Source organism: Protopterus annectens, chromosome 11.part0 (assembly GCF_019279795.1).
Source record: "Protopterus annectens isolate FY-2018-M chromosome 11.part0, PAN1.0, whole genome shotgun sequence".
Lineage (NCBI taxonomy): Eukaryota > Metazoa > Chordata > Ceratodontiformes > Protopteridae > Protopterus > Protopterus annectens.
This window is the reverse complement of record NC_056745.1, coordinates 830306167-830333130: the sequence shown is the minus strand read 5'-3', so window position 1 is coordinate 830333130 and position 26964 is coordinate 830306167. Positions and strand designations below refer to the sequence as shown.

Sequence of the window (26964 nt, the reverse complement as noted above, 5' to 3'; positions counted from 1 at the left end):
TGGAGAGGTATCCTCCTGCACATAGGGTCATAGGTTGGTACTAGGCTATCGGCCCTAGGGCCTATACAAGCCTAGCCATAATTCCCTGGCTATCATCAGTGAATATGTCTGCAGGTGCATTTTGTCACTCTTCTTATGTACATTTACAAGACATTGAGGCTTGGGTGTTATTTTAAGTAGTTTATTGCACAAACTTAATCTAACTGACTACATACTTGCATGTTCACACTCTGGCTGCTCACTCAAAATGACACTCTTGCTTGCAGGTGCTCAGGACTTATATGCATGTGCTGACTCACAAGAGAGCTTCTTAAAGGTATATCACACATACTGATCTACATCCTCCCTCTTTACTGAGCTGTTTCATATAAACAATGATATTTCAATAGGCATGCAATTTATATAGACACTAATTAAAGAAAAACAACAATCTTGTCCAAGTTGCCATGTATCTGGAACTGGATTTCGAGATGTGACCTGATCTCATGACATAATAGTTAAGACTGGGTTTAGCAACAAGGACAGTCACTGGGGAATGTTCTGCTTGATGAGTCTCAGGGATTTTCTCAGGAATGGGTATTGCTAACGGAATATTCTCTGGAACAGGAACACTGGATACATTACTCTGAGAACTAGAGTTTTTGTCACAGGCAAGATGCTGTAACACTGGTTCAGACACTGATAACAAATGCTTCCAATTTCATCTGAATTCCACTCCTTGTGATTCCATAATGTATGATCTCAACTGTTGACACAGACTTTTCACAAATCTGATGCAATCAAAACCTTTTGACATCTGCATCCTTACTATCTCTCCTTTTTTCAGTAAACTGAGCAGTTTGCTGGTTTTATCGTAGTAAGACTTCTGGGAAAATGCTTTTTCAACAGTTGGACTTTTACTGCTTTGTTGTTATTAGCACTTGGAACCAATAAATTACTGGTGATTGGTAGCGTGGTTCTGGTTTGTCTCGACATAAGTCTATGGGCAGGTGAACCAAGATGTTTATCATGAGGAATGTTTTTGAGATTTAACAAATTGAGAAAAATATCGATATTGCCACGTCTGGATTACACTAACAGCTGTTTTGTTCTTCGAAACTGCACATTCAGCCAAGCAATTTGTCTGGTGGTATTCAGGACTACTCGTAATATGAACAAAGTCCCACGCTTCTGCAAATTTCTTGAACTGATGACTTGTAAACTGTGTAGTATTGTCAGAAATAACTGTACAGACTACAATGGACAGAAAAATGTTGCTTCAGCTTAATAATGACAGTACTGGAAGTTAGGCTGGGAAGTAGGTTAATCTTGAAGCAATTTGAATAAGAGTCTACTAACACCAAATAATGTTGACCATTCCACTCAAAGGTATCTATGGCTATTGTCGACCAAGGTAGTTCAGGGATCTGGCTTAACTGAAGTGGTTCTTTCTGTTGATGTGGCTTTGTACTATTACAAACGGAACAAGATGAAAGTACTTTCTCGATTTCACTTGACATAGAAGGCCAAAATACTAGATCTCTCACCCTTCTTTTGGTAGAATCAGTTCCTGGGTGGCCACGATGCAAGATCTTGATATACTCTTGTTGCAAGGATTTTGGAACAGTCACTTTAGGACCTTTCATGATGATACCATTGTCTGACAAAATCTAATCTCTGTATGGAAAAAATGGTTGCACTTCTGATAAAAAAGATTGCTTTGAAGGCCATCTTCGACTGATAGACATTTAGTTTTTGGAGAATTGGATCTGAAGCTGTGTGAGTTCTGAGCTCATCAGGACATGTGGAAGAAAAATTTCTCACTTCCATGATCTCTAAATTAAGTTGCTCATTGTAATGCTGTTCTGTATTTTTTCTGGGTGATCTGGATAAGGTATCAAAAGAAGTTTGCCTTTCATGTAAACAAGAGAGAAATTGTACTTCTGCAATTTGTGCATCATGCGTTGCAGTCTAGCTGGAGCAATATGCATAGGCTTTCTCAAAATAGTATCTCAAGGTTGGTGATCAGTTTCGATCTGGTTAGGTCAACCATAAATATAATCATGAAACTTTGAACATGCAAACACAATTGCCAAAAGCTCTTTCTCAATCTGGGCATACTGTATCTCGGTCTGGGAAAGAGTTCTCAATGCATAGGCTACTGGTCGAACCTCTTGAAGAATGACTGCACCTAAAGCAAATTTAGAAGCATCACAGGAAACCGTGACTGGCTTGTGAACAGCATAGTAACAGAGAGTTGGTGGGTTAGCAATTTTCTGTTTCAGGACATCAAATACTCTTTGGTGCTGTTCTTACCATGACCAGATTACATCTTTGCAATGTCAGCTCCACTAAGAGAGCTGAAAATTGACTCAAATCTGGATTGAACTTGCCTAGATAATTGACCATGCCAAGAAAACATTGTCTGGAGCTGGCATCTTGAGAACAGCTGTTTGCTTTAAAGGATCTGGTCATAAACCTAAACTGGGAAACAAGTGACCAACATAAGTAGCTTCTCGTAGCCTGAATTTGCACTTCTGAGGATTCATCTTAAGATTCACTTCACATGCTCTTTCCAGAACTTTCCTGACATTTCTGTCATGTTCGGCTTTACCATTGTCTCGTACTAGACTATCATCTACTATAATAGTACAGGGATAGCCAGAAACAAATTTGCTCCATCGCATGCTGAAAGACTTCACTGGCAAAATTTATTCCAAATGGCATTCTTAGAAATCTGTATCTTCCAAATGGTGTACAGAATGTGGTTAACAATGCAGATTTTCGGTCAAGTAAAATTTGCCAAAATGAACTCTCTGCATCTAGGGACAGAAAAAGAGTGGCATTTGGCATGAGAGCAGCAACCTCTTTGACTGTGCGCATTAGATTATGAGGTATTTTTAATGCTTTCTTGAGATCTCTTGGATTAATACATATTCTGATATCATCTGAGCTTTTCTTATGACCTACTACCTTGGAGTATCAATATCAATTCAGGAGGTTCTTCTACTGGACAAATTACTCGTAGCTATACCATTCTGTCTAGCTCAGCTTTGACTCTGTTCTGCATAGCTCCTGGAACTTTCTGTGCTGGTTTAACAACTGGGCTGACCTCTGGGTCTAACTTCATGGAGTACACAACTGGTAGTTTGCCTAGTTTGTACAAAAATGTCAGCATACTCAGAATAAATAGTTTGGGCGAAATTTGAGCTGTTGTCATTCAGGCTTACATGGGGAACTTCTTTATTAAGTTTAAGCTGTCCCATTTTCAAACTGTCTCTGAGACCTAATAATGACTGCATGTGTCTGTTGACTACAAAAAAAATGCAAGTCATAGCTGTTTCCAACAGAGTAACATGAAAGCACTAGTGAGCCTTCAGTTTGAATCCCTTCACCACCATAAGCAACAAACTTTGCACACTTTGTCAAATCAAGCTGTTCTGCAGCTTTTACTCTAGCAAATGTTTCTGCTGACATAACAGTGCACTTTGAGCCAGAATCTACTTTGAACTCTACAGGACTTCCATTAATCCAAACAGTACAAAATATCTCATTTGTTGCCCACAAATCTACTGCATTGACTGTCTCACCAAGCACAGCCACAACATCAACATTAAAAGTAGGGTTGCAGCTTTCTAATTTATCATCTTGCCTCTTGGAATGCCCTCTCTTGATAAAAGAATGTGCCTTATTTGATTTACAAAACCTTTTGAAATGATTCCACTTATTGCAAGAATGACACTGCTGACCAAAAACTAAACACTTTTCTCTTTTGGGCTCATGATTACTGCCACAATTACCACAGTTGACAATGAAGCTAGGTGGGGGCACATGTTTTAACTTTGCTTGCTCACCCTTATGCTTCACTGGGCATGTCCTGGAATTTGCTGGAAAGACTCTAGGTTTCCCAGGGACTGTTACAGGACCTGCAGTAGCTGCCATGTGTTTCTTTTAACCATGTGCTGCATACTGTCAACATGTGCTTTTTATCACTGTGCCTTCTGCAGCTATTGCTCATTTGTAAGCATACTTTTATTTATTTATTTTATTTTATTTCACATTTTTTAACCGGGGGTGTCTGACTGAGCCGAAAAGGCCTTTTTTCAGCAGAGGCCCAGGGAGAAAAGCTCCACACAGAAAAATTACAGATATATTTAGATATTTAGACATGATCAGTATACACACAAATTACAATAGAGATGTTTTTTACAGTGGTATGCAGCACATCAGTAGTTACAGTGGAGAGAACAAACAAGAAAATATTAATTTAAAAATAAAGGTAATTAATAGATTTGTGGTGTACAGGTGAAATTTGGAACATAGGTAGAATACATACATAGTACACAGGTACAGTACATACATTGTACATTAGCCAGTGTTTGTGAGTAAGAGTGAAAACTACTATCAAATACTCTAGGTTTAGTATGTCTACCTTATCCGCTTTCACTAGCCTGGAGAGCAGTCATGGCACTGTCAACTTTGCTTGAGATGTTGCCTAATGAGGCTTTTAAAGGAGGCTTTGGATGATGTGTTTTGTATGCTAGTGGGGAGAGAGTTCCATTTTTTAGCCACTGAACTACTATATAGTGCATCTCCAAAGCTATTGTAGCTGTTGGTGACTTCTAGTAGTAGTTTGCTTGATGATCTAAGAGGCCTTTTGACTGAGTGATGTTGTACTAAGTTTTTGAGGGCAGGAAACTTATTGAGGAGGTAATAGATAGAATGACACTGGCAGAGCTGATTGTAGATTAGGAGGTTGGATAGTTCAATCCAGTGGAGCTGTCTCAAAGTAGTACAGGGATGATTTCTGTTTGAGCAATTTTCAGCAAAGAGGGCAGTTCTGTTATAGCAGGCTTCCATTTTGCTTAGTTCAGTTTTGTTGAGATTAGTCAGAATGGGAGAAGCATAGAGTAGGGTGGGTAGAAGTTGGGAGCGAGCAATGGCTCATCTTGTGTTGTTGGTAAGAAACGGTTTGATACGGTAGAGTGATCCCAGTTTGGCATGTACTTTTTTAATAGTTAAGTTGAAATGACTATCAAATTTTAGGTGGGAGTCTATGGTTATTCCCAGTAGCTTAGCCTGTGCCACTGGAGCGATTGGCATAGCATTTGTGGAGTAGATAGTGTATTGACTGTTATCAGTGTTTTTGTTAGAACTGGTTGTAATCATAAGCTGAGTTTTCTTTGGATTGAGGATAAGTTGGGCTTTGGTAAGGTAGTTTTCAATGTCAGAGAATGCTAGCTGAGTTGTTTGCAGGAGGGTGGTAATATTTTGCGCAGCACAGATTAAGGTAGTATCATCTGCATACTGAATGATAGATGCATGCTGTGTGGAGGTATGGAGGTCATTTGTGAAGACTGTGAATAGTAGTGGTCCTAAGATAGAACCCTGTGGAACTCCTATAGTTATGGGCAGCTAAGGAAAGAGAGAATTTTCCCATTTCACAGCTTGGTACCTGTCAGTTAAATAGCTTTGGAACCAGGTAAGAGTGGAATTTGATAAGTGATATCGGTTTAGTTTGTTTAGCAGGATTTGGTGTGAGACTGCATCAGATGCTTTGGACATATCCAAAAAAAGAGTTGACACCTGCAGGCCTTTGTTTTTGAGACGGTTTACTGTGTCTATGAAGCAGAGGAGGGCTGTAGTGGTACTATGGCAGGTCTGAAGCCATATTGAGTAGGTGACAGGATGATGCTGTCTAGGCGATATTTTAGCACCGGGGTATGGATGCATTTTTCTAGGATTTTGGCCAGGGGGAGAGTAGAGCAATGGGTCTGTAGTTATTAAGTTCAGTGGAGGTCCCACCTTTATGTATGGGTGTAACATAGGATATTTTCCAGAGTTTGGACACATAGTTTTCAATAATTGATCTGTTTATGAGAGTGGAGATTGGGATAGCAATAGCATCTGCTGTCAGTTTCAAGAAATAGCTGGGGAGTAGGTCGGCTGCTATTGATGAGGTTTTTAGTTCAGAAAGCATGCTTTTGATTGAAGTGGTGGAAACTGTTTTGAGGATAAAGCTTGTATCAGTGTTATTTGTGGATAATGAGGTTGGAACTGTCCTGTGATACTAAGGGTAGAATTGAGTTTACAAAGTGGGAGTTGAGTTGTGTTTCGATGGGAACTTTAGTGTCAGGGGTGGTTGGTTTGGGCATAGCCTTTTGGGTGGAATTTAGTAGCTGGTTTACATTTTTCCAAACTTTTGTGTGTGTGTGTTGGTATTTAGCTTGTAATGTCATGTAGTAGGATTTATTGTCCAGCCTAATGCATTTATTTGCACAGTTGCACAGGTCTTGGTACTTCTGCTTTGTGTTTCTTTGTTTTTTTAATAGTAAAGCCAGGCAGTGTCTCTGGACTTGAGGATTTGTTTGGTTTCTTTACTGAGTCAGGGGTTTGTAGAGGTTCTAACCTTGATTTTGTGCAATGGCGCGACAGTGTCTAGGTGTTGTAGAAATGTTTTGTTGAAATATGCTACAGCCTGGTCAAGTGGGAGGGTTTTTAGGGGGTTCCAGTCACAGTTACAGAATAAAGTATTGAGGACCTCAGGAAAGAAATTTTTTGTGTTTCTAGTGGATTTATAGTTAGTGGTTTTGCATATGCTAGTTCTACTATGTATAAGATATATTATTTTGTGGTCACTTAAGGTGTCTGGGAGTCTGCCTGTGTGGGGGGGTACAATGTGGGATTGTCAGTTAGGACCCAGTCAAGGATGGATTCCCTTTTAGATTTTTTATCGCATCTAGTTGGAATTTGGACTAGCTGCTGGTAGCCATGGAGCTTTATTAGATTACTTGGTGATTCTGATATGCAGGTGAACCAATCTAGGTTGAAATCATCCAGAATAAGGGTTTCTTGTGAGTATGTTGAAGAACACCAGAATAAGAATCTTCAAGGCTAGCAGGTGTATTACCAGGTGGAATGTCAATCACAACTGTGGTGATGACCTTTTTAGGGTGAAGTTGAAGTTGTGAGATAAGTATGTCCCAATTATTGGGGGAGGGATAGGAGTTTGGTATTTGAAGTAAAGTTAAGTTGGACTTGTACAGTAAGGTAGTTCCACCCCCTTTACGAAGTGGTCTGTCTTGTCTAATGGTATTGTAGCCAGTAGGGGCAACTTCTGAGTTAGTTATGTTTTTATTTATCCAGGTTTCTGTTAAAGCAACTATGTCTGGGGAGTAGTGTGCTGTTGTGGCCTGGAATTCAGATATTTTATTTTTGATACTTCTAATGTTAACATTCAGCATTAAAAGATGGTTGGTTTTGCTGCTGTTGTTGATTTGCCCAGGGATGAAGATAGTGGGGGTATTATGTTCTGACAATTGTGTTGGAGCAGTTTGTGTTTGAGAGGATGGATTTGGGCCTGGGTTGGGGTGGATGTCCCCACTTATGGTGAGCCTGGTGTTAAAATGGTGATATAGATGTTGGAGTGTGGTGATGAGTGTGATAAAGTATTGTGTTTTTTGGTGTAGGAATGAGAGCATATGTGTTTAGATCTGAATTGGTCTGTTATGTCGTTCTTGAACAATTGTGGGCAGATATTATTATAATGTGCAGCGTCTGTATAAGAGAGTGCAAAATGTAGTGTTGTGCTACTACGTTTAGGGATATTGCTAGAGTGATAACTTATGGAGTTATAAAGAATTATGAGAAGACAGACTAGACTTAGTTGTGTGATAGTCATGGTTATAAAGTTTAAGTTTGTTCTAGGTGGAGGTTTGGATAGGAATTATAGGGTTGCACTATATGTGGATGGGTAAGTAGTATGGGGTGATGTAATAATGCCTAGTGGAAATGAGAGTGGCTGGGAGTATTGCGTGGTGTAATGTGATCTGACTTGAGGAGCTGTGATTGGTGGAGGTGATGTGAGGTTGAGCTGTGGGTGTGGTTGCGATTACTATAAATGTAGAGGTAGTGGGGGCGAGAGGAAATTGGGGGCAAGGCAGGAGAGCAGAGAGAGCCTGAGCATTAGCGATGGCAAATGGAGTGGGGCAGAGCCCACCAAGACAAGAATAATGGGAAGCACAAAGTAAGTGTTACTTTACAACTCTGAACGCTTTAACAAATTCCTGAGGTCTAATGGCTTACCAGCAAGAAGAATTCAATTGCTGAAGCGCACTTGTGTCCTGGTGGTAGACTAGTACTTTAAGGATGGCTCCATGCTCAGCAGGATTCTAATATAGACTTAGTATTGGGGGAGGGGGATAGCACAAAGGGTGTAAACCAGGTGGAATGCAAATAAACCAGCCAAACCAGAGAGGCAATTAGTGGAAATCTGTCAGTGAAAACCTCAGAGGGGGTGAGTAATAATTCAAACTCTACCTGTAAAGTGAAGGAGAGAAGAGACAGCAAAGTTTATTAAGGTTGGGAGTGTGTCTTCACACACTGACTTGCTTATTAGTAGCCAGTTTGTGCACAAATTAGAGTAGGGAGATACATTAGCAATGAAGGGGAATGTATAGAGATGCAGATAAACAGGTGGGGCTCAAGTGATACAAACTAAGGCTGAAAGCACTGAGAGGGCTGCTTAACGGTTAATTTAATCACAGAGATCTGAATTAAATGTGTACTGTCTATTGGACAGTTAGGATTACTGCACTAGCTGGGGGAGGGAGGACACAAGGCTACAACAGTCAGTTTTATTAGCATGCTGAGAACTACTAAGAAACACTGTTAATGTTATAGCTTCACTCTCATAACACATACAAGTAGAATGCCTGGGTGGACTGGCCCTGCTCTTGAGGCTCAAAATGTATATCCTTGTTTAGTTTTGCAGTACTGATTCCTTCTTAGACTGTATGGGTGGGGTGGAAGCCACAGACTGCAGAGTTGCTGGAATGTGCTCCTGCTCTTGAGGCTCAAAATGTATATCCTAGTTTAGTTTTGCAGTACTGATTCCTTCTTAGACTGTATGAGTGGGTGGAAGCCGCAGACTGCAGAATTGCTTGAATATGCTCAGCAAGCAGAATTCAATTGTTGAAGAGCACTTGTGTCCTGGTGGGAGACTAGTACTTGTGTACAGTTCTGTAAGCTCATATGTCTGTCAAATCTCAATGGACTTATTTAACATTAAGTCACTGTCTCGAAGCGCAATCTTTCATGCTGTGTCATTTTAATACCACATGCAAGCCTGACTTTTATCAGTTCATCTCTCAAATCACCAGATCTGCACGTTTTAGCCTTGTTTCTTAAGTCACTTATAAATGCTGCAAAAGTTTCACCAGACTTTTGATCCCTTGTGTAAAATAAGTGCCTTTCCATTGTAACATTCATTTGGGGGTTACACATTTCTCTAAATTTATGTTTTAAGCACTCTGGGTCTTCCCCTGTTTTAGCCGGCACCACTATATGGCGGTCTTCCCCTGCAAACACAACAGGTGTATAAACAAATGAACGGTCTCTTTCAATCACCTCTGAACCAGCTAAATTAAGCTGAATAAATGCCTTTGTTTGTGTGTCTTTGTCAGAAAAAGCAGCCTGTATGAAAATATCATATTCCTGCTCACATACTCTGCAATTTTCTGCAATATTGTTACCAAACACAAATGGTGCAGGTTTGCAAAAACCTTCTGCCCTGCTCACAGATTATAGTGAAACACAATGCAAAATGGCCCTTATAACTATGTGTGAACATTCCCACACACCAGGTACTTGTAATAATAATCAAATATACAATAAACTCTTCGAAATATTGTACTCTGCAAAATATGCTTTGAAATAACTGTACTTTGCAAAATATGCTTTGAAATGACTGTACTGTGCGCACTTCAGATACTTTGAATAGCAGTAGTTAATACTAAAAAGTAGTACATAGTGAAAAAATATGGACATTTTCAATTTTTATATACATTTTATGCAATTCAAATATTGTTTCAAACGTTTTCATAATTATTTTGAATATTTTTATCAATATGTCACAGTTTCGGATATTTTGTTTAATAAGAAATTTGTTTTGAGCAGAGTGCATTGTTTTATATTTGTAACAAAAAAAAATAATTTAAACAAGTTTTTTAGTACCTGGAATTTGCTTCTGACCTGTTTTGCGAGTCATTTAAGCAGTAGGAATGTTCCCCTCCTGTATATTACTCCAGATTTAACCGGTTGCCTCGTGGCTATAATTCTGGATCCAATTCTGACACCATGTTGCTCTTCTTATGTGCATTAAAAGACGTTGAGGCTTGGGTGTCTGTTTAAGTAGTTTATTGTATACAAATACATCAAGATAGATGGCAGAAACATTAAACTTAAACTATTTACCTAACTGACTACATACTTACATGCTCACACTCTGGCTCCTCACTCAAAGTAGCACTCTTGATTGCATGTGTTCAGTAGTTATATGCATGTGCTGACTCACTGGAAAGCTTCTTAAAAGTATATTGGCTCTGTTTTAACTTTTTTGACTGCCTGCTGTCTTTGAAGATTAGACCGTGCTTTAGTATTTTGGTATTCCTTTTTACCTTTATGTGTATATTATTGGACATTTTATTAAGGAATTCCTACACCTTAAGAGCAGTTTTTATTATTTTGTTTTTTTTATTCTAGTTGTGTATTTACTGCTCAGGGTGGGCATGGCTGTAGGTCTTATGGATAATAATGTTGAACTAGCGTACAATCTGCTAAACAAAAGAAGAAATGTCTGTCCTGCTGCAAGGGTTGATAATGATGTACTTTTGAACTGTTTATCAACTAAAGACAATCCATTGTTGGTCATGGATTTTACTAATGAGACACAAAGCCATGAGATGGATGAAGATGATAGCATGCTGTTTCGAACTAAGCTGAATGCACTCGAGGATGACCTCTTTAAATTGAAGAGGTTGCAGACAGAGAGACAACACTTTGAGGCCTGTTTAGCCTTATGTATTGTGCCTCAAGGGTTGAGAGTTTTACGTATGCCAACATTTGGGAGCCATTATCCAGCCCTACTTATGAGATGGCAGAAACTGAACCTCGAAACAAGTTTTAGTTATCTAAAACTGTTGAGTTTTTTTACTCCAGATGAAGAATTGCACATTAGAAATGTTAGGGAACAACAGGAGGGATTATATCATCTGTTCCCGTCTGCACTTGTTGATAAAGCTCTATGTAATTTAGTGGATAATGTGATTGTATATGAAAAGAAACTTTTACAGCCTAAAAAGAAGAAAATACTTAGAAATTTAAAGGATTTCAAGGAAGGTCATGTATTTATGTGGGATAAATTGCACATAACACCTCATAATATTAACAGCATTGATGAGGAAGTGACTGCAACTGCAGGTTCCATGAGGAGCAATTCAAATCAAGCCGCTGGAACTTCACAGGCGAATCCACCTATTACAAATGAGCATAGCAGGATTGACAAGCCAGAAGTGTCTATTTCACCCAATAACAATGAAGCTGACAATGGAATCATAGTAAGACTTTTAATAATATGTCAGTGAGTGAAAGGCAGGCACTTAATACTCTCATCAGTGATCAATCAGTAGTGATCAGACCTGCCGATAAAGAGGGCTTGACAGTGGTGATGGACTGGTGGTTATATTTTTTAACTATAAAAGATGTTAAATGACCCTGATGTTTATACTAGAATAAGTCATGATGATAATTTAGTAATGGAGAAGCGAATTTTGGCCACCTTGAATGATTGCTTACTGCATCAGTATATTAATGTTGATTTGTTTAATTTTTACAGGTACCAAACCCTCTTATTCCTATCATTCAAGGCCTCCCCAAAATACACAAGGCACCTGTTAATCCTCCCTTTAGACTCATAGTAGCTGGGAGGAATTGGACTACAGAAACTTCTTCTATTTATATTAAGAAGCACTTGAGGCCATTGGTAGATAAGAACATTTATATACTGAGAGACTCTAAGCAGTTTCTACAAGATCTTTATGTATTTTGACACCCAGTCTATACATTAAGCATGTATGTTTGTTACTTTAGATATACAGTCATTATTCACTAAAATTCCTAACCATTATGGACTGGAATCGTTGAATAACCGTTTGCTACATTTTAGTAGATATGACAAGATGTTTATTCATGGAGATTGTTTTAGAGAATAATGTCTATGTGAAGGTGTCCGATCTTGCCTTCATTCTTAACTGGTTGGGTTCAGAACCAATCCTCGGTTGCGTCTCAGCCTTATACAAAAGCTCTAGGTCTTCCACTAGCTCGTGGCTGTAACCCTATCCCATCATGCCCTAGGAAAGCTCCCCAGATCTTGTTTGCCGCTAAACAAGATCGGGTGCTTCCATTCTGGCTTTGGCTAAGTGGAAATTTTCTTTACTTGCTTTTTGAATAGCTTGCTAGTGTTTACTACATACTTTTAGACTTAGTGTTTCTGCTGGTTTTTTGCTGTCGGCAGTCGTTCTTTCTCTGGGCCCTATTTCCCTTCCCTATCCCAGCTAAAATTTATATTTTCTAAGCCAGTTTTTAGTTAGAGGGCTTCCTTTTTTAGTTTTTTACCTTCTACAGGCCAGTTTAAGTTAGAGAGCTCTGTAAACTTGAGGTATTTTTCCCTTAATTTGCCCAGCAAGCTCGTTTAAGTTATAGGGCTGCCACTAGCCCATTTAAGTTAGAGGTTCTTTTTTCCTCCCTTCCTATATTTCCTTTTATCTTAAGCAGATTCTTTCAACATAGACAACTGCCTTTTTTCTCTGCCTTAATTGCACTGCTTGGTAATCTTATTAGTGTGGTGTTAAAAAAAAAAAAACTTTTTTTCTCTGGTAGTAATTAGCTTTTTTAGTGGTTGTTGCTGCTGTTACTGTTTTTTGACAGCCAATAATGTCTAAGGATTCTAAGGAAACTAAACCCTCTGGGTTTAAGAAATGTGAAAAGTGTAACCAAAAATGTCGTTGATTGATGGTCACACTGTTTGTATATACTGCCTTGGAGCAGTCCATTTACAGGAATCATGTGCCATTTGCCCTTCTTTCAGCCATAGGATTTTGCTTGAAAGAAAAAAACAAGCTTTTTTTGAGATGTTTGCTGAAGACCCCCTTCACAGAGGCTATTGTAGAAAGTCAGGGCACTTCAAAATTGTCAAAATCCCAGTCTTCTAGATCTGAAAAGTCAGGAAAAAGGTCATCCCCTTCCAGTGCTCATTCAGAGCTGTCAAAAAGTGTCTAAAGTGTCGTCTTCGAACCCGAAGACTGTTGGGCCTGAAAAACCTACTACCTCGGCTCCTTCTGTGGTTTTGGTGCCAATGGAGTTTCACCTACGGAGCCGGTCCCCAGTATTGGAACTGGTTTCTCCTACTCTGAGATCTCCTTTGTCTCAGTCTGCCAGATCTCCTACTCCCTCCTCTCAGACCTCCAGGAGCCTCTCTGATGATGATGTGGATTGCGTGGTGTGCAAGCTGTTAAGGACATCGGCGCTGGCCGAACTTTTGGCTCCAACCCAGAGGGGCAAGGAACTGACTAAGGCTACCCCTTCACTATCAATTCCTCCTCCTCCCATCCGATCTGAGACCTCGGATCTAAAGTGTTTGAACTGATTGTAGTAGGACCATCAGACCCGAGACCTACACCAGGATCTTTGAGCCCGACTATTGCTCCGACATCCTCGGTATCATCTGAACTCGAGGAATCTAGGAGCCAACACTTTCCAGTCATGTCTGGGGAAGAGAGAGTCAGATCAGACATTTGTCGAATCCGAACTTGCCTCTCGGGCCTTCGGCGTGCGTGAGCTCAGCTCCTACATCGACCTTGGAGCCAACCCCCTTGGTTCCAGTGATGCCTTCTGGCTCTTCTGAGCCAGAGGTCTCCTTGGATCAGAGATGGGGGATTTTCAAGGTGATGAGGAGAGTGCTGTCTCCACAGGCAGCTCCACTCTCAGTTCCTGACATTCTTCCCCAAAGGCACTGGTGTCCATCTCGGCACCACTGCATCTACAGATACGCGGAGACCCCAGGCCTCAGGATGCCCCATTGGGTGAACCCCTCTCATCCAAAACCTCTCCAGAATACCCTTCTGAAGCGGTCCCTCATAAGAGACTTTGCAAGAGGAAGCATTTAGACTCCCCAGAGGAGTCCGTCACACCTGATACAGACCTTGATGAATCAGGAGGGTCCCCACAGTCATCCTCTGAGGATGTTTCCTTCACAGACATCCTGGAGATTCTTAAGCAAAGAGGCAGCTGGAAGTCCATCAACCCTTCTGAGGAGTCTGCATACCCAAAGGCTTTTGGGTCTCGCCCTTCCGACACTTGGGTGTCTCTGCCTTTCGATGAACTGATGGACCTGCTTTCTCGAAAGGCGTGGGAGTCTCCAGACTCATTGGAGCCTGTTCCCCAGAGGCCAAATAAGTTCATAACATCCCTCACAGATAAGCGTTTTCTCATGAAAGGTGTCCCAGTAGATGCTATGGTGGTGGCGGTGGCAGCCACCAAAAAGGAACTTTCAGAGACATCCTCGTCTGTCCATCTACTGAACAAGGAGTCTCGTACGATGGACAGATATGGAAAGTGCACCTTTTCTTCAGTGAACTTTACACTCAGGTTGCTGAATTATCTCACCCACTTTACCAGACTTCAGAGAGATCTCCTGAAAGAGCTAGGAGATACTCTCCAAGTTTCAGTATCTGAAGGAGTGTCAGAGACGGTTTCCTGTCAGCTCTCCACCTTAAACTCAGTGGTCAACTCCTCCATGAGACTCATCTTTTATGCAGCAATTGGAGTGAGTAGGGCAGCAGATTCAGGAATTTACCTAAGGAGACATTCCTGGATGCACTTGTGTGACTTTTCTGAGCCCTTTAAATCTTCCTTTGTTAATGCCCCTTTTGATGGCTCATCCTTCTCGAGCTAAAAGTCAAAGATGCACTAACCAGGTGTGAGCAAGAACGAAAAACTCTCTCTTCCATAGGAGCCCATTTTTCCCTACCTTCTAGACCTTACCCAAAAGGCCAGAAGGGAGGAAAAATGTGGTTCCGAAAATTCCAGAGAGCTTTTCAGGACACATGTGGTGATTTTTCCCCCAGGGGCAGAGGGGGAAGCAGTAATTGAAGATGCTGACCACGAGGCAGAGGGAGTCCGCAAAATCAGGACAACAGGGAATCATTCCATGGTAAGCCCTTTCAGCACTCCTGAAAGGAGGCCCATCTGTCCATCTCTGGAGGCAGTCGGGGTTGCTTACCTTTGTGCCCAGAAGCCTGGCGAAAAATAAGACAAGTGGGTACAAAGCATCATATCCAGAGGCTACACTGTACCCTTTTCCTTTCCCACCCCAAACATAAAAAAAGATCCCGGATGTTCCACCCAGTCAGAGAGAACAGGCAACTCTAGAAATAAAAAAGTTGCTAGACAAAACAGTAATCCAAACAGTCCCCGCAGACCAAATAAGATCCGGAACTAACTCAAGGTTCTTTTTAGTTCCAAAGAAAACAGGGGAATGGAGACCCATCCTGGATCTCAGCAGATTAAACAAATCAGTAAGAAAATCAAAGTTCCGGATGGTAATACTGCAGTCAGTACTCCTTTTTCTGGGACAAGATGATTGGATGTGCTCGGCAGACCTCCAAGATGATGTACTACTACTTAAAAATGGACAGGAAATTAAGGAGTCATTTGTGCTTCCGGCTGGGAGCCAGTCACTACCAGTTTCGAGCTCTGCCCTTTGGTCTCACGACAGCCCCCAGAGTGTTAACCAAGTGTATGGTAGTGGTCATGGCTCACTTGAGACCCCTAGGATTCAAGAGTGTTTTCTACCGAGACAACTGGCTCCTAACCGCCACCACCAAGCATCTACTAATAAAAGCAAGAGAGACCTGCTTACAGCTCTACTCTCACCTAGGAATCACAATAAATTACGAAAAATCTGCCTTATTGCCCTCTCAGTGTATCTTTTTTTATAGGAGCAGATTTAGATGCAACAAAAATGAGGGCAAAACTTCCCCCGAAAGAGTTCAAGTCCTTTGACTTCAAGTCAACAATCTAATTTCCAAGAAAAAAGTACAAGCAAGAACAGTCCTGAAAATCTTGGGGACCATGGCAGCAGCAGTAAACTTGATCCCATTAGCACGTTTGCATATGAGAATCCTGCAGTGGCTGCTATTCACTTAGGGGTCCATACAGAAACTTCCCATGTCCCACCAAATTATTATAACAGAATCTTGCAAGAAAGACCTTTGTTGGTGGTATCACTCCACTCATGTGACATTAGGTCGACCCTTTGTTCTTCTACAACCTTTAGCCATGGTGACCACGGATGCTTCCCAGATAGTGTGGGGGGCATTATCTGGGAAGGACAGTCCAAGGCACTTGGCAGGATCACGAGCCCCATTTGCACATCAGTGTCCTAGAGATGAGGGCAGTGTTTCTAGCATTGCAGGCATTCTAAGACTCTCTTCCACTATGAACTATTGCAATACAGACAGATAACATGTTTATTACATAAAGAAACAAGGAGGAACCAGGTCTTACTCCCTTTGTCGGGAGTCCCTAAGAGTATGGCAGTGGGTGACCTCCTCCCAACGCTTTCTTATAGCAATGCACATCCTGGGGAAATCCAACGTGATAGCAGACAAACTCATAAGAGGGATTCTGATGCCTCACGAGTGGTCCCTAAAACAAGAAGTAGAGGAGATGATTTTCTGCAAATGGGGCCAGCCTTGCTACGACCTTTTTGCCACATCAATGAATGCCAAATGCAGCAGCTGTCTTGCCCTTATCCCCCCTCCGGGGGAGTCACCAAGATGCACTTGTTCACGATTGGCCCTCAGGTCTCCTGTACGCCTTTCCTCCCTTTCCGTTGATACCCAAAGTTCTTCAGAAAGCCAATTCGTTGGGAAGGAATTTGAAACTCACCGTCCCTTACTGGTCTGGTCAGATCTGGTTTCCCTTCCTTTGGCCTCATCTTCAGCAGGAGCCATGGATTCTGGACCCAGTTCTGGGCCTTCTGATTCATGCATAAGGGATGCCACAACCTACCCTTCAGTCCCTCAAATTGACAGCTTGGCTGCTCCGATTCCAACCATAGCCAGGCTCCCTAACCTCTCCCCATCAGTCAAACATATTTTGATCTCGTCTCATAAGGCTTCAAGCGAGGAAGTTATATGCCAGCAAATGGAAGAGATTCTCTTCTTGGGCCTTGAATAACCACATTGATCCCTTCTCTGCTCCTGTACCTTCCATTCTTCAGTTCTTGACAAAGCTATTTAATGAGGGTACAGCTGCAGTTACTGTTCGTATTCAGTTAGCAGTGATATCTAACTTCCACATAGCTGAATCGGAGCCAAATGTGATGTCCCACAGACTTTGCAAGGCTTTGCTGAAGGGAATTATTTTATTAAGACCACCCATTAAAGCCCCTCCAGCACCATGGGACCTAAACTTTGTTTTATCCTATTTGATTCTTCCCCCTTTTGAACCTGCATCATTCTGCAATCTAAAATTTCTAAATTGGAAGACAATCCTTTTGATAGCCATCATTTCTGCTATAGGAGTCTCAGAGCTACAGGCATTGTCATTAAAGCCCCCCTCCATGCTTTTCCACAAAAGCAGAGTATCCCTACGAACAAACCCTTCCTTTCTACCCAAAGTTTGCTCAGAATCTAGTTTGAACCAATCCATAGACCTACCAGTTTTTTTCCCCATGGCAACAAGGCAGAATATATGTTGCACCAACCAGATGTACACAGGCAATTGCGCTTCTACTTACATAGGACAAAGGATTTCAGAAAATCTGACCAATTGTTTGTATCATTTTCAGACTACAAAAAAGGTGCTCCTCTATCAAAAGTCACACTTTCAAAATGGCATTACTTTTATTTACAAATCTCAAGAAATAGAACTTTCCAAAAAAGTAAAGGGTCATTCTACAAGAGCCATAGCAACCTCCTCTGCCTTAAAGGCGAGATTACCAATTGATACCATTTGTGCTGCAGCAACATGGGCGAGGCCTCATACCTTTATCATTCATTACAAAATGGATTTGGCCTCCAGGAACAGGGCCTCTTTTGGGTCTACTATTCTGAAGAAATTCTCCAGTGAGCCACCCAAGAAATTTGGTGCTAGGGACGATGTCCCAACCAGTTAAGAATGAAGGTGAGATAGGACAACATCACATAAAGAAGATATGTACTCACTGTAACATTCCATGTGCATTGTCCATCTCGCCTTCATTCTTACATCCCACCCTCCTTCCCACTACCTTTGGCTCCTGGAGGATAGAGCGGTTACAGTTGAAAATAAAGGTTCCCCGACCTTCTTCATTGCTCTATAACCTTTTGATAGTTATTGATATCTAGTATTTTATCAGCAAACAAGATCTGGGGAGCTTTCCTAGGGCAAGATGGGATAGGGTTACAGGCATGAGCTAGTGGAAGACCTTGAGCTTTTGTATAAGGCCGAGCCGGAACCGAGGATTGATTCTCAACCCAACCAGTTAAGAATGAAGGCGAGATGGACAACACACATGGAATGTTATGGTGAGTGCATGGAATGTTATTTGATGGTTGTTATTATTTGCAAAATGATGGCATGGCTATGAGCGGGAGCGCTACAGAATCCTGAAAGCCCAAAATCCTGAAGACCAAAATCCTGAGACCAACATCTCGAAAGTTCAAAATACTGAAAACTCAGAATACTGAAAACACACAGGATACCAACACTTACTATATTCCAGCACAAGTACATATAGAAACAAATAAAACACAAACCATATTACTCTTCTTCAAGTATAAGCAGGGGGGCAAGCCCCCCTGCACCCCCTACTACTTAAATATATCAATTCCAAGATTGCACTTAGTGTAGTCAAGTGCAATCTCGGAGTTGATATATTTAAGTAGCACGGGGGTTGGGGTGCAGCCCCCCACATGGGGGATGCAGGGGTGCTTTCCCCATGGATATAGTTGAAGGGTAATATGTTTCTCTATGTACTTGGGCTGGAAAATAATAAGTGTTGGTTTGTTTGTGTCTTTTGGCTTTTCCCGGTTAGGGGTCGCCATAGTGGAACTCCGGTCCGCTAATGATTGGTAGTTGATTTTTACGTGCCGAGTTACCAGCCCTGACGCACAACCTTCAACGAAGGTATGCCCATTCACGCATGTCTCCACGTAGGAGACGCTCTAGCTGAAAATCGAACCAGACAGCGTCTTGGTATCCTGTGTGTTTTCAGTATTTTGAACTTTTAAGATTTTGGTCTCAGGATTTTGCTCTTTCAGGATTCTGTACGCTCCCCTATGGGAACATCTAGTGCCCGTAGCTAAGCCAACATTGTGATGGCTTGGTTTGAGGATGAGGCCATTATTAAGTGTGATAGGTTTAAGTAAAAATAATAATTTTATCTGCATTTTGCCAATGATCTGTTCTTAATATGGAATAGGAGTAAAGATGAGTTACGTGACTTCTTTTTATATGTGAATAATTGTCTTCCTTTTTTGAAGTTTACTATTTGTAAATCGTATAACACAATAAACTTTCTTGATATAAACATTACTAGAGACAAGAATGGGAATGTTAATACAGGTGTTTGTAGGAAATCATGTTCTAGGAACACATACCTACGTAGACAGAGCATGCACCAGAGCCATGTTTTTTGGAATATGGTAGTAGGCCAGGGCATGAGGGTGTCCTAACTCCATGCAGATGACAAGATTTTGACCGTGAACTGTTGAAATTAGGTAATATGTTTAGAGATATGGGTTACAAAGACAATGATGAGTCATCAGAGTTAAATAAGATCAGGAACATGAGAGGGGTCCAGCAAAACCATACTTCTCTAAAAGAGATAATGTATTAGTGCCTACTGAACAAACCAAAAACAATGCCCTGAGGACATCACTTCACTTTAGCAGTAACTGCAAGAGAATTACAGATATTATTAAGAAGCACTAGGATGTGCTAGTGGTTGAACCCATGGTTAGGAATTTCATGGGTGATGCTCCGAAGTTCATATTCAAGAATAAAAAGAATACAAGGCAAATGTTATGTTATCCTAGGGAGATTTGCAATGATACAAATAGAGTAAATTATTGACCAGGCACAAAACCATGCAATCACTGTAATTACTACTCCTTCATAAGTCCATCTCTGAGTTCTTACATGCTGATACAGGATATTTATATAAGTTCCAAGCTTTAGCTGATTGTAGCAGCAAGCATGTGGTTTACCTGGCAGTATGCCAGGAATGCCAAAGATTTTATCTAGGGAAAACAGATAGGGAACTCAGAGCATGAATTAGAGAGCATTTATACCACAGACGCATCTCTTCTATAGATAATGCACTGCCGAAACGTGTTAGTGAAAGAGATAGTAGCCATATATTTAAATTTATGGCAGTAGAAGTACCATCAGAGAGTGAACGGATGGGTGACATTAAAACATACACAGAATCATTTGAAGCCAGATGGATTATAAGGATGCGTGCTAATAGAGGGAGTGGGTTAAATTACAGGGTTTCACTTAAACCATTCTTGAAGTTAAGAGGACTACGTTGCTTAGTTAATTGATTAATTGTTGGTTTTATGTGTTTTGATTGGTTGATGTTTAAAAATGCTGACTGTTTCACTTCTGTTATGGTTTGAAGAAGCAATGAGACACATTGTCAAAGCACTAATCTATGGATTTATTAAAGCTCTGTTAACTTTTTTGACTGCCTGCTGTTTGTGAAGACTAGACTGTGCCTTGGTATTCCTTTTTACCTTTATGTGTATATTGTTGGACATTTTATTAAGGAATTCCTACACCCTAAGAGCAGTTTTTATTATTTTGTCTTTTAGATCTAGAGTTATATTTTTCATCAGGTAAGGTTATATTTATCATCTTCATACTAATTTTGGTAACGACAGCCAAACTGTATTTGTCATTTATCATTAACTAATCATATATGGGGCATGTCTCATTGTAAAAACATTAATTACATAATGACATCATTGAGCTTCTTGTATCTTGTGGAAAAGATGGTTGGGTTGATCGTTATCTACCAGGAAGGTAGCTAAACGTTTTCATGTTTTATTCAGAAAAGACATGCAGTAGGTGAGTTAGACCTACAGATATTATGTAGGTATGCATATTGTGTGTATATGAGTTTATATATATACATTTTGCAATGGTCTGACACCCTTTTCTAGATTAGTTTCAATATTTTGCACACACTCATTTTGAGGATGCTGTCTGGCTCCCCTATGAGTTTGTATTGGATAAGCACATAATACGAGAATGAATGACTGAATAAATGAGTGAACTTTACATTGATGCCTCACTTCTACAACTGTTTTTGAATGCTACTTCCTGCACAGTTGAGCAGTGGTCATATTTTCAGCTGTTGCCTACAGCAGTAATAAAAAGAACATGGTCTCCAGATGCATTTCCCTATCCAAGGAAGTTATGTGCAGATCTGTGTTACACAGAGAGACGTGTGTGTGTGTGTGTGTGTGTGTGTGTGTGTGTGTGTGTGTGTATATATATATATATATATATATATATATATACACACACACACACACACACACACACATATATATATATATACATACATATACACACACACACACACACACACACAAATATAAATGGATCTAGTCGCATTACCATAACATCGAACTTCTAAAAATCAAGATCACAACAGCAAAAACCACATTATCGAAAGTTCAGAAGATCACAGTGCAGCATATCGAATTTTAAGTAAATGATGATAGGGTAAGTGATTTAGTGGTGCACTGTTACTTTATGGTTTTGTAGTAAGCACGGTAACAAAATATGGCAAAGTTGCCATCAGATGGTTTTGTTGTGTTTGGTGAAGTTTGGATACTTGTAAGTTTAAAGTTTTATGTTAATTAGAATGGAGCTTTACAATTAAGTCATTCCAGTTTTGAAAGTAGTAAAGTTGTTGTTGTGGTTGTTGTTTATCGATTGCTAGACTGTTTTTCCTTTCTTCATATCTTCAATTCAAACCAGAAATTCTTCAAATCTCAGATTTGGTTTATTTAATTTGCAGGGGTGTTGCGGGTGCAGAAGTGATGGGGGATAGATTTGATAAGTTTAGGTTGTATTACTGTGTTTAGTGTTTTGGAATTCGGTGTTTTACACTTTAGACAATGTTTTTTTTTTCAGTTTTGTGGTCTCAGTGTTTAGAAGCTCGATGTTATGGTAATGCAATGTAATGAAGTAGATCCATATGTGTGTGTGTGTGTTTGTGTGTGTGTGTGTGTGTGTGTGTGTGTGTACATATATATATATATATATATATATATATATATATATATATATATATATGCATATGGGTTCATGTTGAGTCATTGAAATGCACAAATATCAAATCATGATTGATACAAGCATACAAAAAGACACAACTAAAAAAAAATTGCCAAAGGAAAACAGTTTTCTTTATGATCTTATAATAAATAAAAACCCCTTCATAACATTCAGACCAAATTTGTCCGAGTAGTGGTAGTGTTACAGTAAAGGTTTTTCTAAGGTAAGATGTACAGGTAGAGTTAGCAGGGACAGCGTTAGGGTTAGCACACACTACTCTGTAACCAGTCAAACACAAGGACACACACCACACAAATCAGCACATATGCACAACACTAAATCTGTCCCTTTACCTAACCCTAACCCATAAACACTCACACACACTCTCCAAACCCTTAATTATAAGACCTTCAGTAAATCTGAAAGCTTCAGTATTAACATCGCAAAACAACTCTTAGCTTCCACAATCCATTTTTCTCCATTTACCATCTTCAGTATTTGACTGTGTGTGCACTCTTTAAAATGTGCACTAGACAGATTTCCCTCACACAGAAAATTTTCAATAAAAGAGACCTTTGTTCAAGTAAGGTGGGCTCATAATATATAAATCTATGTCTATATTTAACCATCTCTCTACGTGTATGTGTGCGTCTTCCACAGTTTTAACCATCCATCCCCTTCCCACTCACCCATGACCTTTTCATTCTCCTTTCTTTGGCCAGCAATGGGAGTGGGCTGTCATCCATAGTTGGTCTGATTTTTGTGTATGGGTTAATATCCTGCCATTTGGTGGCCAGGCAACACACAACAAAAGCATAGCTTACAATGTCAGGGCATGGGACGGTGCTTTCAGTCATGCAGTGCAGCTAACACTGCTAGCATACTGCTTCTAAGGCCAAAGTGTCATACTTTTATTGAGGTATTACCCAGCCTCCAACAAGCTTTGCTCATTCAGTGAGGCTTTACTGCAGCTTTTGTCTTGAGATGGTTAAGCAGGCCTCTGCCTTTTTTCCAGTACTGTCTAGTCAGCTGTGTCATTGCCCAGGCTTACTCTTCAATCCCTGGTTGGTTGGAGTATAGTCAGGTCTTTCCACCTCTATTCTACGAAACTGGCTTTCTTGCAGATGTCTGGTCATCAGTAGACATCCTCTGTCATCTTTAAACCATTATGTTTCAAAGAGATGCTTAGAAAAATGTATTTGTCCAAGAATATAGGCTCTGTTATTGAAACTTCCTTGATGTTTCCTTCGTTTGGGTTAATTCTTTCCACCATTCAGAGTTTAAATTTTTTGGAGGTGTTAATGTTCACAGTGATGTATAAAATGACATTACTCTTTTACTTTTCTGCCTGCAGATTTGCTAGTTTTTGTAAGCTGAATTCATACATTTTATTACATCATTAAATGCACCACTCTAAATTTGCTGCTTCTGTTTCATCTCTAGAGGTAAAACTCACAGTGTTTACATTATGTAACTGTATGCAATCATGTTTAAACCTTTTAAATGAGTTTACATAAATATAATTTGCCTGAAACAGAATTGATGATAATTGGGGCTAGTAATTTTGCTAATCAGATTTTCTGTTCCATTCTTTGTAGGTATACCACCATGTCACAGGAAGATACGCAGCTCACCATGATCTCCCCATGGCCTGAACATGTGATACAATGCCATACTTGCTATTCATGCACTAAAAAGAAGAGCACGGGCTTTAGTATTAGGCTATTTGTAGGTGTACCCAACAGTAGGCAGCACTTAATACAAGTTAGTTTGGGAGGTTCTTTAATTATTCTGAAAAGTAGTAAAGAAAAATGAGAAGTTACAATTCATTGAAACAATGGGTAGAAATCACATTCATCTAGCATGTGTCCCTTAAAAGAAATGTTCAGCCAAGCAGTTTCCCGAGGAAACAGTTTGCCAAAACATGTGGCAGTTCCTAATTGTATATTCAAACTGCGAATGCTATTAATTTTTTTTAACAGTATATTGACTTTTTTTCCTGAAGAAGTTTATACTGTGATGAATAAAGATTTTTGTATGACATCTGTATTGAAGAAATTTTTTTTTTTTTATTAAGACGACCACACTTCTGTTTTAAAAAAAAATCCATAACATGAGCTATGCATTTTGTATGAAAAAAAGAGCAGCAAGCCTTTATTATTTTCTCTCTGGTTCATTTTTATGGCGTAAATGTATATTTAAAAACCCATTTGTCAAAGGAAAAAACTTCAAAGACCAATACACGTAAGGTTCAGTAAAGGCACTTTAATTTACTTGCAGCAAGGAGACAAAAACATGCAAATACAAGGATTTGTCTAACTACTAACAGGAAGTATGTTCATTCTTATACTGTTTTACAAGACATGGCCTTCTAAGCTGACGTAATCAAACACAACTTTTAAAATTGTTCTACAGCAGATGTTACTTCAGATTTTCTGCTGACATGACTAGACTTATGAGAAACTTTTCAGAAAAACAACCTGGCCTTGGTGACTATTAATCCGTTTACAAGCATCTATTGTACAGTGTTACTTTTCAAGGTACTTTTCTAATACAGATACAAGCAAATACTGATTGCAGTTCATATTTTCAAGCAGGCTTTGTACTAATTATCTGTAACTTCTACAGCTTTGTATTTTCTCATGACACAGCGGAACTTCTTGTCTAAGTTTCATACAAGTAGTATTGTTCTATTCATTATTTTCCTAACGCAAGCAGAAAATCACCTGCTTCTCAGTAAATTTCCAAGGCACAAGCAAGATTTTAGCTAACAGTACAAGGTCAGAAAGCAACTGCAGTTTGTACAGATTTATGCAGTATGAAATAGAATAAATGTGTTAACTCTTTTCAAGCTTCTAAATGCACTAAGCATATTGCTAATACATACATTAATACATATTATTCTAACATTTCCCCCCATTAATACTTTTATTCTACTTTCAAAATAAGCATAAACAGTTTGTTTTCTTCTCCTAACCTCTTCCACTCAGGAATTGCAGTTAAGAGAGTCATTCAGTTTAGACTTATGAAAGCTTTTTAGTCTTTTAACAGTTCTTCAAACTCAGTACTTTGATATAAGGTTTCAGAAACTGACATGTCTATAAGTTCTTTAATCAGTCTTTTCATGCAGGGGATACCACAACAAACACATACTCCCAGTAGGAGCATACCTACACAAATGGCAATCAGGGTGTTCATTAGGATGGTACCCCAACCCCAAACCATTTCTGGAAAAAGTCTGTCAGTGGGTTTGGGCCTGGTTTGGTCATGGCCGACACTTGCTGAATTACCTTAAGATGAGTGTCTATCTCATGTTTATGGTCAGAAATATACGAACAGCATTCTTCTTGGATTAAAGCGCACGTACCACCTCTCGCCGCTAGGGTGAAGTCAAGAGCCATGCTGTTTTGGAGCAGTATAGTTCTCATAGCATTCAGTTCATCAGTCACCAATTTGAGAGCAGAAAAAGTTGCATTGCTCATTACTTCGAGAAGTTTTGACAGTTTTCTCAGCTCCCAGATCAATTTCATTGCTCCATATGCTGGTAATATACCTGCCCATGATATAACGCTATCACTCAAGTCCATGTGTGTCAGTCCTTTGCCTAGAGAGTGATGGTCTTTCCAACGCGCATCAATTTGTCCCACTGGATTTACAGGTTTTTTGACAACTTCTCGGACATTTCAAATTTTCCCATGAGGCAAAACTTCAGTGTGTTGTACGTCCGGAACCAGGTAATCCAAAAAACAACTGCCGGACCAATTCTCAAATAACCATTTGTGTGCCTTTCTGCCACACACAAAATAACAATCCTCTACTTTAGTAGTAACCTTGCTATGAATGTACACTCGCCCTGCATGAAACATTTTTCTATCAGTTATAGACAGCTGTTTATAAAGAACAGAATTATGTTTTACTTCATCAAGATTTTTGTGCATCAATCCAAGAAATGAATCATAGTTTATATTACAATAAAGATCTACTTTGATGTCCTTCAAGGATGCATCTGCAGTCATAACATATGGGTTGTCCTGCCTCAGGCAACCCTTCGGTCAGCCGGATTCCAAAGTCTCACACAGTTCCCTTTTGTGGAACAGACTAGTGCAATGCTATTTTATCTTGTGCTGTAATGGTTGAGGTATCATAAATCAAGTTCTCCCAGGTCTCATTGACCCCTAAGGGGACTGTAGTCATTAATAACCCCCCGTATGCTGTCGGCAAAGCTGTGCAAATCCAGCAATTCGAAACATTGAAAGTCTCAGCATACACATATTTAATTGCCTGGTAAGTGTTAAAGTTTGGATGCCAGTGTATGAGTAACGCTTCACGTTTATTCAGTTCAGTCTGCATGGCTGGGAAAAGAAAAGGCCACAACAAAAAGATTATTGTCACTAATACAGTTAACAGGATGATTATGCAATACTTCTGAGGAAAGGGTTGTTCTGCATTCCTGTTTCTTCTGGACTCTATCATTTTTGCTCTTGGCATGTAACAAGATTTTTGTCCAATTCAAAGTTTTTAACTAATTTACAGTGCGTCAGGTGGATCCAGGAGGCACGCTCCGCAATTTTGACTGCAGTGGGTGTTGACAAAAGCACTTGATATGAACCTTCCCACTTCAGAGATGCCCAATTTTTCCTCCTAACTATCTTCAGCCAGATCCACGCTCCAGGGAGCACTGCCACTTCTGACGGTCTGGTTCATTCTTTATCTGAAACAGAATTTAACTGCAACAAATGTTTAGAATTTAACAAATTACGCATATACTCTGCTAATGTACTGTCAGCTTCCTGGTCTGCGGGCATGAGA

At 39.9% G+C, this 26964-nt stretch overlaps 1 protein-coding gene across 2 annotated transcripts in view; it reads left to right on the top strand.

Annotated features, from left to right (window-relative positions):
• DERA (deoxyribose-phosphate aldolase) overlaps positions 1–24196 on the top strand; it is an 828148-nt gene extending 803952 nt beyond the window's left edge. Inside the window, exons 9-10 of one of the 2 annotated variants that reach the window (XM_044088240.1) lie at positions 20682–20705; positions 23754–24196. In XM_044088240.1, coding sequence (XP_043944175.1) covers positions 20682–20687 — 6 coding nt within the window. In that variant the 3' untranslated portion in view covers positions 20688–20705; positions 23754–24196. The remainder of the gene's footprint in view (positions 1–20681; positions 20706–23753) is intronic. The other variant, XM_044088239.1, reaches the window with a different exon arrangement.
• The last annotated feature ends 2768 nt before the right edge of the window (positions 24197–26964 follow it).